Below are 15,005 nucleotides of genomic sequence, written 5' to 3' on the forward strand. Positions count from 1 at the left end.
TCCTTTTTTTCCCCAAACTTTAAATTTTCTATTTTTAATTGGAGTATAGCCAATTAACAATGTTGTGGTAGTTTCACATGAAGAGTGAAGGGACTCAGGTCATACATGTAAATGTATCCATTCTTCCCTTACAAATTCCCCTTGCATCCTGGCCAGCACATAACACTGAGAGAGTTCCATGTGCTATACAATAGGTTCTTGTTGGTTATCCAGTTTAAATATAGCAGTGTGTACACGACCATGCCAAAGTCCCTAACTATCCCTTCCCCTGGCACCCATAAGTTCATTTTCTAAGTTTGTGAGTCTTTTTCTGTTCCACAAGTAAGTTCATTTGTATCATTTCCTTTGAGAATCCACATATAAAGGATGCCATATGATATTTCTCCTTCTCTGACTTACTTCACATAGTATTGCACTCTCTAAAATTATCTTTCACTTCCTGGGACAGAGGTATGGATACACTTTCTCATCTTGGGGACTGCTCTGGGAGAATTCTATATAAAATGGAAGGAAATTGGGCAATGACAGTTAAGGAATGAGCGCCAGTCACATCCTATTGATCTGTACAGAAAGATGATTATTGTTTAGGTATTCTACTCATTTATTACTGTGGTTCTATGGAATACAAAAGAGAGGAATGAGGAGAAGTAGTACTGCTTTTGTTCCTTCTGAGTCTGACACTTCACTGTTGGTGTTTTTTTAAAAAATTCATTTGTTTATTTTTGGCAGCACTGAGTCTTCACTGCTGTGCATGGCCTTTCTCCCGCTGTGGTGAGCCCAGGCTACTCCCTAGTTGTGGTGCACGGGCTTCTCATTGTGGTGGCTTCTCAGATTGCAGAGCATGGATTCTAGAGGGTGGGGGCTTCAGTAGTTGTTGTTCGCAGGCTCTAGAGTTTGGGATCAAGAGTTGTGGCGCATGGGATTAGCTGCTCAGCAGCATATAAAATCTTCCCGGACCAGTATGAAACCTGTGTCCCCTGCATTGGCAGGCAGATTCTTAACCACTGGACCACCAGGACTCTCCTACTGTTGGTATTAACACTCAAATATTTTCTTTTATTTTGGTGTCCCAGACCTCACACTTCTCCCTAGGAGAATGAGGCTGATATCTCCAATGTGTGTTCACTTCTTGCTCTCTGCCTTAGTAGTAGTATTCTATCTGCTTCATCCAAGGAATATTTATATGGAATCCAACAGCTATTCAAGCTTTCTAGTTACCATTACAAATGCAATGTACTTGGTCCACCTTTCAATTGTGTTTCATTTTTGCTGCTTTGCTGAAGTTCATACTATATTCATCACATTCATAATTTCTTAATTATTAATTTCATCAGCAGCTTATCAGGTTCACTATCCCTACCCTCTATTACTAATGTCCATTGCATCAGCATCCATGCCATCGGCATCTGAAACAAATTTTGCAAAGAGAAGTGTATACAGAGAGCTGAGTCATGTTGTTGTACAGTAGAAACTATCACAGCATGGTAAAGCAATTATACTCCAATTAACAAAGCTGCATCAGGAGAGCCGCCATGTTCACTGCTTCACAGTCTCCTTGGTGGTTACTGCTCTTCCTCCTATTATCCACTTTTGTGCATCTCCTCTACTTTTAATTTCAACTTATTTTCCTAACTCTGGCTTATATATTTGGCTTCCATTTAGATAGTTCTACAGTAGCTGTCTTAATCATTAAGATATTTTCTTTCAGCTGGCTTGATTTACATACTGCATTGGAAACAGACCCACAAATCAAATAGACTGTCAACCTTATGCGGTCCACCAAGTGCAGATCTTGAACTCTCTTGTAGTTCACTTTGAAAGCTGATCCCATTACTCCATTTACCAAACGACATCTTCAACACTTGCCTCTGGCTACCCCAATCTCTACAAACAATGACTTTAGAACTATCCATTCTATCCAATGATATTGGTGAGTAGATGGGAAAGAACAAAGAAACCAAGGCCTTGGAATACACTGATGAGACCAGGTAAATATAATATAGTTTAGAAGCTGAGCATTATCAATCTTTATCTCTCTTGTGACAAGAATGATTTTGAGGAAGAAATCATTTTGGCCTTAGAGATCAGTTCCCAGAGTCACTCAGTAGAGAAAAACCTGGAGGAATTTTTTCTTGAGAAAATTTCCTATAGATAGGGCTGAGGAATAATGTCAATAAAGAGAAGTCTAACACTGATTTGGACATAAAATCAGAAAGATTACTTAAAACTCACAATTTATGTCTAGTCACCACCCTGTCTCCTTGTATAAGAATAGCTCGAAGAGATTGACATACAGGCATAGCACATTATATGTGTCTTTTATTTTTATTGTTCTGAGAACATTTGTCATACAAATACATTGAAGTTTAACAAATCATTTCATTCATCTGTTGGTAAAGTCATCTCAGTTGAGACCTGAAACATTAAATAGAGTCAGTGCTTTTCTGTTGTACTTACCCCAATTTCTGAATCACTGAATAATGCAGTTTAATTAAATAGGTATTTAACCATCTGTGTTTAGGGTGAGAACGTGTCATAAAGCAATAGGTAACCATGTGCTCCTCTACAGTCTACAGCCTCTATGAAGCTTGGATTATGTCAAAAATTCTGTTCAATAGAAATTCTGTCTGAGATAGTGCAGGATGTAAGATGCCTTCTCCCACACACATTCTTTTATAAACAAAATTGGAATCAAGAGACCAAACAAGGTAGAGTTGGAAGATGGAAGAACCATGTGAGTAAGGTTAGAACCAAATTTCTTGGATTTACAAAAGTGAATGTAAAAAATTTGGGAAGTCCGTCCATCACCTCAAAATATCCTTTTATAGTCTTATCTGTCTATATCTCTATTTTATTTATTTATTATTCTTATTTTTGTATTTATTGACTGTGTTACCTGTTCTGTGGGATCTTAGCTCCCCAACCAGGAATTGAACCCGTGTCTTTGGCAGGAAAAATATGGAGTCCTAAACACTGGACACCATGGAATTCTGTATCTCTAAATAGTTGTAAGTACTGGCACTCACCATGGTTTCAGATTCAGTGGCATATCTAGGAACTTAAAAAGTGAGGAACATAGTAATTCTTGTCTATTAGCCTCCAAACATACTTCAGCAATTACTATTTAATACATTTCACTCAGTATAGCTTGGTGACAGGTAAGGAAATCAAGACAAATTGTTGATGAATTCTTTATATTTCACTGGAATTACATCATATTATATCACATTACAATCTGTGAAAATAAGTATAGAAATCAAAAAACAAAACAAATGATAGGGAAAGTTTTGAAACTCAATATTCTTGACCAAAAATCGAGGGGAAAACAACATGCTAAGAGCTAGGAATGTATTCCTGAGATTTTTTTTCAAACTGACTATACTTTTAACAATATTTTACAGTAATCTTTGACAGGTTGTCAGTTGACCTATAAAACATCTTTGCAGTCAGAGGTCACAAAACTCTTTAGATAAACCATTGGTTACTTTACCTCTTTTAACTAGAACTAACAGCAATATTTGTTTTAATTACTTGCTTCCCTGCTTAGAGAAAAAGAAATCATGACATACTGATTAAAAATTTCTTTTCACTCATGTGTGAGTTAACATTTACTTTTCCATTTGAGCCCATGATCCTAAATTCAAATCCTGAAAATATAACAGCATAATAACTTTATTGCTCACATTATGTTATATATATATATTATAATGTTATATATAATATATATATAATGCTATATATATATATATATATATATATATAAAACATTATAATATGTTGCCAGAAGCACACAGATAAACTGACTTAAGTACTTTCCAGTTGTACAACATATGAGTAACTGAGGCAAATTTTTGTACCTGATTTTATTTAAGAGCACAAACACGATGGATCAGTTGTATCAACAAATATCTCCCAAACAAATTCAACTTAAGATTCCATGAATAGTGTACATTTGTTCAAATTTCCCTTGTATTACCTAGGAACGCACTGTTTAACACAACTTACTGGGCTTTCTTACTTATTTTTTCTTTATACTATTCCCTCCATTTTATAGGCTTCTCAGGTGGGACTAGTGGTAAAGAACCCGCCTGCCAATGCAGGAGACATAAAAGACATGGATTCGATTCCTGGAGGAGGAAGTGGCAACTGACTCCAGTATTCTTGCCTGGAGAATCCCATGGACAAAGAAGCCGGATAAACTACAGTCCAAGGGTCGCAGAGAGTCAGACACGACTGAGGCAGCTTAGCACACAAGTACTCTGTTTTACAAAGAGAAGACAATTTGAGAGGCAGTATAAACCCACTATCTCCAGTCTCTCATTACCTGTTCATTTTTGCCTCAGAAGAGTTCTTCAGATATCTTCAAGTCAGCCTCCTTCCCATCCTCCTCCTCAAGGCCCCCTTTACTTCCTTGTTCCTCAAAGTATAGATCAGTGGATTTAGTATGGGAGTGACCACACTGTACATAATGGCATTGATCTGATCCTGGTCCATGGAGCTACTTGAGGCAGGATGAATGTAAACAAAAACAACAGGGACGAAGAAAAGAACAACTACCATGAAGTGGGAGACACAAGTAGACAGTGCTTTATGAAGCATGCTGCAAGAACGGGTCTTGAAGAAAAGATAGATAATAATATAGAAATAGGACAGGAATGTTAGAAAGAATGAGCCCATGGCAATGGCGCCTGTGACAGTATTGAGCAGCCACTGGTTGAGCTCAGTGTTCCCACAGGCCAACTCCAGCAATGGCTTAACATCACAGAAGAAGTGATGGATATGGTTGGACCCACAGAAGTTTAAGTGAGAGGTCATCACTGAGTGCAGCAGGGAATGGAAAAAACCAAAGATCCAGACAGTGACAGCCATCTGCAAACAGACCTGATGATTCATTATAAGAGTATAATGAAGTGGTTTGCAGATAGCCACAAAGCGATCAAAGCCCATCACAGCCAGCAACATGGACTCTGTGCTGCCCAGGAAGTGGAAGAAATGAAGCTGACTTATGCATCCCAAGAAAGAAATTGCTTTGTGTGTAGAGAGGAAGTTCTCCAGCATCTTTGGCAGAGTCACCGTGGAGTAGCAGATATCTAGACATGACAGGTTTCCCAGGAAAAAATACATAGGAGAATGGAGTCTTGGATCAGAGATGATAACCATCAGGATGGCTCCATTTCCAGCCAAGCTGACAATGTAAATTGCAAGGAAAACCACAAAGAGAACAGGTTGCAGTACTTGGATGTCTGTCACTCCCAGGAGGAGAAATTCAGTGACTGAGGTTTGATTCAGCATCACTTGAAAGAAAAGACAAAATAACACATGGAATGCTATCTGTGATGGGAACCAGTGTCCTGTAGCTGAGGATTTTCCTATCTAGAGAATAATATTTTGAGGGAGAGCAGTGGTGTTTTTAATAGTCTCAGCATCACAGATTGTACAATATTTGGACCACTAAATTATTAAATATTAACATTACATGCCATTTATGAACTGTTATTCAAACACTTTTGCTTTTTATTTGATATATCTTTTCAAATATATATATATATATATATATATATATATATATATATATATATATACATCTTTTCAAAAGAATATTCTTTTTTTTCTTTCCCCAAGGATTCAGAGCAAATTGTCAGCCTACCATCTTTTCTGATAAAGACTTGTCTTTTATCATCCTACAGTCTAACAGAGGGTAAATTTTTAAGCCCTCCACCACAGTACTGTCTCTTGATTTAGTACAAAGTCATTTGAAGGGTTTTTAGCCTAAGAAAAATTGACAGTGAGAGAATAATAAGAGCTATAAAGAACTCTGAAAGGAGATGCAAACAGTAGCGTGCTAGCTATTAAAAGGAATCATTCAATATTTGGGAAACCCATGAAAGGAGAAGACAAAGACATGACATGACTAGGATAAAAAAGTGAATTTAGTAGGGAACATTTCTAGAAATCCCATGAGATTATCACCTGAAATGTAGTGAGAATTTTGAGAAATTATTTAATGTTAATACATGTTTGTTGAAGGCTGGCTTTATGGAATTAAGAGTAACTTTCCTTGATAGCCATATATATATTGTATATGGTTAAATCTTATCATTCCAGCTTATGATACACACATGCCAAGCACTGTTTTTGGTTCTCTATTCACAAAACAAAATCGTATCAAAAATTCACTTAGGGTAAAAAACTTTTTCCTAATGTTTAAAGAAAATAGTAATCAGACTTTCTGTACTAAATATTTCACTGCATCCTGAATATTTATCAACTATATATTTATTTTGAAAAATACCCAGAAATATGGCAATAAAAATGTAGCTAGTAAAAAGTTTTCAAGATCCACAAACACAATATCCATCATAAGATAGGAATTCAGCTCTAAATCCTTGGCATGTAAATTTAATATAGGTAGGAAGATGGAGAATATTGGTAACTCTCCAGCCTGTCTCCTGGTTTATTCTCCTACCTGATTGACTGTTCAAATTCACAGCTAAGAAGGTTTCTCAGGTTGACATTCCTAAAAAGTAAATAGTAGAAAAAATATTGAAAAAATATTTGATGTGATAGTTTATATTGGAATTACAGTGTAAGATCTTCATCTTCTGAAACCTCTTTTTTCTAAAATTTTGCCTGTCTTTTATGACCCACAGGTCTTTAGATATACAAACCCTGTGAGAGAGTGTCCCTGGGGTTTGGGAGGATTATTGAAAGAATAAACAAGTTACCTTTCTATACCTCTAATATAAGGAAATTCTCCTCGGAGAATTCCCATCTTGAGTTCCATTTTTTTCATTGGTCTTATTTTCTTTCCTTATTAAGTTTCTTTCTCAGTTTCAGAACCACAGACAGTACAGTTTCAAGAGCCTCAGGAATTCTTAAATTACCTTTCATTTCCTGGGACAGAGGGATATACTTTCTTGTCTTGGGGACTTCCCTGGAAAAACTATATAAATTGCTAGGAAATTGGGCAATGATATTTAAAGTTTGAGGGCTAGCCATATCCCATGGATCCATACAGAAAGATGATTATCTTTTAAATATTCTACTAATTTATTACTGTGTCTATGAAAAACAAAAAAAAAAGGAAGAGGGAGAAGTAGTATTGCTTTTGTTTTTTCTAAATCTGACTCTTCACAGTAACAGCATTAAAATATTTTCTTTAATTTTGGGATCTCCAAAGTTCATATTTCTCTCTGAGAATGAGGCTGGTATCTCCAAAGTATCTTCACTTCTTGCTATATCCTTTGTGTTCAGTTGCTCAAGTCACATCTGACCCTTCAGGCCCCATTGGACCCAGCAGTCTCCTCTGTCCATGGAATTTTCCCAGCAAGAATACTGGAGTGGGTTGTCATGCCCTCCTCCAGGGGTCTTCCCGACCTAGGGCTCAGACCTGCATTTCCTGCATTGCAGGCAGGTTCTTTACCTGCTGGGCCTTTGGGGACTCCCTGCTGTATCTTTGGTGCAAAAGTAATTGCGGTTTTTGCATTGTTGTTTGATATGGTAATGCTTTCTTAAATCAGTGTCCTCAGCTGGTAAAGAATCCTCCTGCAATGCAAGAGACCTGAGTTTGATCAATGGATTGGGGAGATACCCTGGAGAAGGGAAAGGCTACCCACTCCAGTATTCTGGTATGGAGTATTCCAAATAAATAAACATTTATCATTGGGAATTTTTAGTTATATTCAATTATTTTCCTATAAAAGTGTATTTATATTCAGAATTTACCTTGATACATTCTTTATGGATTGATTGCTGTGTCTAAAGACATTGATATTTTAAAAAATATTTAAAGCTGAATGCACTTTACTTTTTCATTTTAATGTTTAATGTAGAAAATTTTAAACATTCAGAAAAATACACAGTGGTGTAAAAACTCTCCTGTAGCTATCATCCTGCTTTGACATCAACATTTTGCCAATATTGTGCCAAATATCTAGCATTTCTTTTTTTCTGGAATAATTTAAAGAAAGTGTTAGACATTGTGTATCTATTATGTTATATAAACTATGTAATCATGTATTCCAAATGTAAATATTTATTATATTCTCAAATTTATGAAGACATTTTTATAAAATGTATCCACCATGCCATTATGATACTTCCCACAATTATCAACATAGCACGGAAACACAAAGAAATACAAGATTCTGAAAAATGAGGCATTTAAAATGAAAAAAATGCATAGAACCAGTTTCCACTCTCTTATTCATGGTGATGGCACTGGCAGTATTGATGGGGAAAGAACTGAAGATCGTAATTTGTAAGGTGATGCTAATGACAAAAAGATGATACAGACTATAGTAAAGCTGATGGTGAGAATCTTCATTATTAAACCAGTGATAGCCATGGAAATGATGGTCAAAATGGTGGTAATGATGAGAACAGATGACTAAGTTTCAATACTATTAGTGTTATAAGTCAACTTTAAAGAACAGCTCATCCAATCCACTCTTAAGTAAACTATTTTTGGCTAATATACTTAATTATATATATTATAATATATATGGTATTCCAATATATATAAAAATATATATAAGAGAAGGAAATGGCAACCAATTCCAGTATTCTTGCCTGGAGAATACCATAGACAGAGGAGCCTGGAGGGCTACAGTCCATGGAGTTGCAACAGCCCCACATGACTTAGCAACTAAACCACCACAACCTGAAATGCGCTTCCCTAGTGGCTCAGACTGCAAAGAATCTGCCTGCAAATGCAGGAAACCCAGATTCGATCCTTGGGTCAGAAAGATTCTCTGGAGAAGGGAATGGCAACTCATTCCATTATTCTTGCCTGGAGAATTCCATGGACAAGAGTAGCCTGATGGGCTACAGTCCATGGGGTCACAAACAATCAGACACAACTGAGCGACTAACAGTTTCACTTTGACATATTACTGATATATTTTGATATAATAATATAGATAATAGATAAACCTAGAGCTAGCAGTTTAAGTGGTTCTAGAAACTAGTTCTAATTTCTATTTAGTGTTCTTTACACTATAGCATATCATACTGTGCAATGGCCTTGGTGTTAATTGACTCACTTTATCAGTGTGGTGGTGAAGAGTGTAATTTTTTTCCCAAATCACTTGTTTCTTGGAATTATTCCTAATGCCATGAACTCTCTATGTCCAGAATCCTTTTCAGGGAACTCTTTGTGTCCTTATTTCTTAGACTATAAATGAAAGAATTGAGAGTAGGAATTACCAGGGCATACATGACAGCAGCACCCAGCTCCGCAGAGGCATGGGAAGCTGATGGGGACTTCAGGTAGGTGTCAAAGACTGAGCTGTACAAGAGGATGACCATGGAGAGGTGGGAGCTGCATGTGGCCAGGGCTTTCTTTTTGCCCTGTGCTGATGGGGCCTGAGCTACAGCAAGGAAAATATGGGCATAGGAGCTTATGATGCAGAAGAGAGGGCTGATTCCTAAGAGTCCTGTCAGAACCATCATCAGGTCCTCATTGAGGTGCGTATCAGCGCAGGAAAGCCTTAAGAGTGGGCTGAAATCACCCAAAAATGGAGAATTTTGAGGTTAGTATAGAATGATAGTTGGGTTAGCATCAAGGTTTGGGTCAAAGACTCAGAATGGGCCACTCCCCATGACCCACCCACCAGCAGCCCACATCTGCAAGGAGTCATCAGGAGTGGGTAGTGCAGAGGATGGCAGATGGCAGCATAGCGGTCAATAGCCATGACAGTCAAAAGCAGGTTGTCCATATCAGCAAAAATTGCGAAGAAATATAACTGGGCCAGACACTCAGAGAAGGAGATCGATCCATTGCTGGTTCACAGAGCCTCCAGCATTTTGGGGGCTGTGGTGGTAGTGGAGCAGAGGTCGACCAGGGAGAGCTGGCTGAGGAAGAAGTACATGGGGGTGTGGAGGTGGAGGTCAGCTCCGACAGCCAGCAGCAGTAGCGCGTTTCCTGAGACACTCAGCAAGTAGAGGGCCAGGAGGAGAGCAAAGAGGAGCTGTGGTTTGTCTGGGTCCCTGGAGAGCCCTGAGAGGACAAAGTCAGGGTTCTTGCTGCAGTTCATTTCAGGTCTTGATGGGTTACAAAAAAGAATCAGCATGAAGAGGATTCACTACAGTTAGCTAGAACCTTGGATCCTTTCTCTTGACAATGGGTTTTACTTATACCACCAATGTGAGGAATGGATAAACAACTAAAATAGCAATGGGGAGGACAATGGTTGTACCTCATAAAAGATGGTCAAATTAAGGAGACGTCAAGGTAAGAGAATGAAAGAAACAACAGAGGCTTCCTGGAGTTATGAAAGCATAAATGAGTTTTCTTAATAAAATTTTGTGTGATTGGTATTTAACTACTTGCTTGTGAATCTGTTTTCCTCTCAAGACCGCGAGTCTTTTAAGGCAGAGGTGACATTTCAGCACTTAGCTCGGTGCCTGGCACATAGAAGGGGCTCAATAAATACTCCCACCAACCCTCTCAGTGACTGTTCTAGTTCAAGGTTTGTGTTTGGCTGGAGAACTGTTATCTCGTAACTATTTTAACATGGATCTTGCCCTATCCAATACATTCTCCATACTGTGGTCAGCGTGATCTTTTTTAAAAAAATAAAAATCACATCATGCCACTTCTTTATTTAAAAATTGGTCTCTACCCATGGAATTCTGCTCAATAATATGTGCCAGCCTAGATGGGATGAGAGTTTGGGGGAGAATGGACACAAGTGTATGTATGGCTGAGTCTGTTTACTGTCCACCTAAAACTATTACAACATTGTTAATTGACTATAGTCTGATATAAAATAAAAAGTTTAAAAAAGAAAATGAAGAAAATAAAATAGATAAGCAACAAGGATATATTATGTAGCACAAAGAATTACAGCCATTATCCTGTAATAACTTTTAAGGAAGCATAATCTGTAAAAATACTGAATTACTATGCTATACACCTGAAACCACTATAATTATTAGAGGAATGCAAATCAAAGCTATAATGAGGTATCACCTCACACTGGTCAGAATGGCCATCATTAAAAAGTCTACAAATAACAAATTCTGAGGGATTTGTAGATGGGAACATAAGCTGGTATAACCACTATGGAAAACCATATGAAGGTTTCTCAAAAAACTAAGAGTTTCTGTATCATGTTTGATTCAGCATTTCTACTCCTCGGCATATACTCAGACAAAACTATGATTCAAAAAGATATATGCACCCCTATGTTCATAGCAGCAGTGCTATTTACAATACCCAAAACATAGACACAACCTAAAAGTCCATGGACAGATGAATGGATAAAGAAGATGTGTTATATAAACTTATATATATTATCATACTAGGTGAAGTAAGGATGAGATGGTTGGATGGACTCACTGACTCAATGGACATAAGCATGAGTGGACTCTGGGAGATAGTGAAGGACAGGAAAGCCTGGCACGCTGCAGTTCATGGGGTTGCAAAGAGTCAGGCATGACTGAGTGACTAAACAGCAACAAAAATGAAGTAAATCCGAAAGAGATAAATACCATATGATATCACTTATATATGAAAAACCCCACCATGTCTGACAAAGCTCATTTGGTTTTGAACTTCATGTCACCAGCTTCATCTCGCACCACAGTCCATTATCATCTGCTCCCAGCAACACTGTCTGCACTGCATTGCCTTGTATGGACCATGTTCCTTCTCATTGCTCTGAGTCAGCTCTTGCTCATCTTTCTAACCTTGGCTCTATTGGTAACTTTCTTAGGAAAGCCTTCCATGGCCTCTTTGACAAAGACAACCCTTCCTTTCTAGGCTTTTGGTTAATTGCTGAAGTTGTAATATGGAGGATGTAATCACATTTATTTTGTCTAAATATTTAAGTTATTTAGTGTTGGTCTCCTTAACAAGGTTTTCCTGTCTTGTGTATCTCGAGTACTTGGAATGCTAAATACGGTATTTGTCAGAAAATGAATAAATTGGTTAATGAAAAGCGAAGGCAGGAGAGGATGATACATTGTCTCCCCCCAAAAGTCCTCTTCCATTTTAAGAAAAAAACTTCTAACAAAATATTGTCCTAGCAACATGGGTGGGAACATTGGTCCATCTAATTCCTTCATCCATCAAGTTTAGACCAACGGCTAGAAATTTCATTTCCTATAAAATGTCCTTCATTTCAGACCCTTTCTCACCTTTTAAATTGTTATCCTTTTTGAGCTATCTCTAATCAACTCACTTCCAGTTAGTTCCACGTTTCATCAGCAGCTTAACATGCTTCACTGTTTCTACTCTCTAGCAACTAAAATCCACACCATTGGCATCGATGCCATCAGCATCTGAAACAAATTTTGATGGGATATGTGCATATATATAGTTTATTCACATGTCTATACAGCAGAAACTAACACAACATTGTGAAAGAAAGTGAAAGTGAAGTCGCTCAGTCATGTCCGACTTTGCGACCTGTGGACTGTAGCCCACCAGGCTCCTCCCTCCATGGGATTCTCCAGGCAAGAATATTGGAGTGGGTTGCCATTTCCTTCTCCAGGGGATCTCCCTCACACAGGGCTCAAAGTGGGTCTCCCGCATTACAGGCAGATGCTTGACCCTCTGAGCCACCAGGGAAGTCCATTGCAAAGCAATTATATTCTAATTAAAACATAACATTGTAAAGCAATTATACTATAATTAAAAAAATATGCATTCAGGAGACCCACTAGGTAGACTCCTTTCCAGTCTCCTTGGCTGATTACCACTCTTCTTCCTTATTATGCACTTCTGGCCCTCTCCTCTTCTCGGTCTTCTAGTTCTAGGCTTCATATATATAAACATATAACTCTCCAATTATACCTTTAATTTCAACTTATTTTCCTAACTCTAGACTTACATATTTAACCTCCAACTAGACAGTTCTACACTAGCAATTTAACGATTTAATATATTTTCTTACAGATGTCTAGATTTATGTACTGCATTGGAAACAGATACACAAAACGTTATGCAGTCCATCAGGTGCAGAACTTGAACTCTCTACTTGGTCCTCTACTTGGACTCTACTTGGTCCACTTGGAAGGCTGATCCCATTACTCCATTTGCTAAATGACATCTTCAATTTCAGTCTCTGACTTCCCTAATCTCTATAAACAGTGACCTTAGAATTATTCATTCTATCCAATGATATTGGTGAGTAGATGGGAAAGAACAAAGAATCCAGGGCCTTGGCATACATTGATGAGACCACGTAAAGATACTGTAGTTCAGATGCTGAGCATTATCAATATTTATCTCTTTTGGGATTGGAAAGATTTTGGCAGCAGAAGAAATCATTTTGGTCTTAGAGACAGTTCCTAAAGTTATTCATTAGAAAAAAACCTGGAGGAATTTTCAGTTGAGAAAATTTCCTATAGATAGGGAATGAAATCAACAATTAAACAGAAGTCTAACCTTGATTTGGACGTGGAACTAGAAAGATGACTGAAAACTCACAATTTTGTCTAGTCACTGCCCTATCTCCTTTTATAAGAATAGTTTGAAAAGACTAACATACAGCCATAACATGTTATATGTGTCCTTTTGTTTTTATTTTTCTGAGAACTTTTGTCATACAAACATACTGAAATTTAACAAATTGTTTCATACATCTGTTGATAAAGTCATCTCAGTTGAGACTTGAAACATTAAACAGAGTCAGTGCTTCTCTGCTGTACTGTTACCAATTTCTGAATCACTGAATAATGCAATTTAATTAAATAAGTGTTTAACCATCTGTGCTATAGTGTGTCATGCAACAATAGGTAACTGTATGCTCTTGTATAATTTACAGCCTCCATGTATGTTCAGTCAGTCAGTTCAGTTGCTCCATCATGTCCGACTCTTTGCAACCCCATGCACTGCAGCACACCAGGCTTCCCTGTCCCTCACCAACTCCCAAAACTTACTCAAACTCATGTCCATCCAGTCGGTGATGCCATCCAACCGTTTCATCCTCTGTCATCCCCTCCTCCTTCTGCCTTCAATCTTTCCCAGCATCAGGATCTTTTCCAATGAGTCAGTTCTTCACATCAGGTGGCCAAAGTATTGGATTTTCAGCTTCAACATCAGTCCTTCCAATGAATATTCAGGACTGACTTCCTTTAGGATTGACAGGCTTGATCTCCCTGCAGTCACAAGGACTCTCAAGGGTCTTCTCCAACACGACAGTTCAAAAGCATCAATTCTTCAGTGCTCAGCTTTCTTTATAGTCCAACTCTCACATCCACACATGACTACTGGAAAAACCATAACTTTGACTAGATGGACCTTTGTTGGCAAAGTAATGTCTCTGATTTTTAATATGCTGCCTAGGTTGGTAATAGCTTTTCTTCCAAGAAGCAAGTGTCTTTTAATTTCATGGCTGCAGTCACCATCTGCAGTGATTTTGGAGGCCCTCAAAATAAAATCTTTTACTATTTCCATTGTTTCCCCATCTATTTGCCATGAAGCGATGGGACTGGATGCCATGATCTTAGTTTTCTGAATGTTGAGTTTTAAGCCAAGTTTCTCACTCTCCGCTTTCACTTTCATCAAGAGGCTCTTTAGTTCTTCTTCACTTTCTGCTATAAGGGTGGTGTCATATACGCATCTGAGGTTATTGATATTTCTCCCGGAAACCTTGATTCCAGCTTGTGTTTCATCCAGCCCAGCATTTCGCATGATGTTCTCAGCATATAAGTTGAATAAGCAGGGTGACAATATCCATGTATGTTGGATTACATAAAAAATTCTGATCAATAGAAATTCTAGTCTGAGATAGTTCAGGATATAAAATACCTTCTCCCCACAGATTCTTTTATAAACAAAACTGGAATTAAGAGACCAAAGAAAGTAAAGTAGAAAGATGAAAGAACTACATGAGCTAGGTTAGAACCAAATTCTTTGCTTTACATAAGTGGATTTAAACAATTTGAATAATCTGTTCATGAACTCAAAATATCCTTTTATAACTTTTCAGTCTATATCTCTATTATTTATTTAGTAGTCTTATTTATTTATTTATTGGTTGCACTGTCTGGCT

The 15,005-nt window shown here is 37.7% G+C and overlaps 1 protein-coding gene and 1 pseudogene across 1 annotated transcript; both read right to left on the reverse strand.

Annotated features, from left to right (window-relative positions):
* Nucleotides 1-4,362: 4,362 nt before the first annotated feature.
* On the reverse strand, nt 4,363-5,292 carry LOC133059105 (olfactory receptor 12D1-like). Its single transcript, XM_061146141.1, has one exon. The coding sequence runs from the start codon at nt 5,290-5,292 to the stop codon at nt 4,363-4,365; it is 930 nt and encodes a 309-aa protein (XP_061002124.1).
* Nucleotides 5,293-9,108: 3,816 nt separating this feature from the next.
* On the reverse strand, nt 9,109-10,037 carry LOC133059106 (olfactory receptor 1M1-like; annotated as a pseudogene).
* Between the last annotated feature and the right edge of the window lie 4,968 nt (nt 10,038-15,005).

The sequence above is a fragment of the Dama dama genome, chromosome 7, assembly GCF_033118175.1.
Source record: "Dama dama isolate Ldn47 chromosome 7, ASM3311817v1, whole genome shotgun sequence".
Taxonomy (NCBI): domain Eukaryota; kingdom Metazoa; phylum Chordata; class Mammalia; order Artiodactyla; family Cervidae; genus Dama; species Dama dama.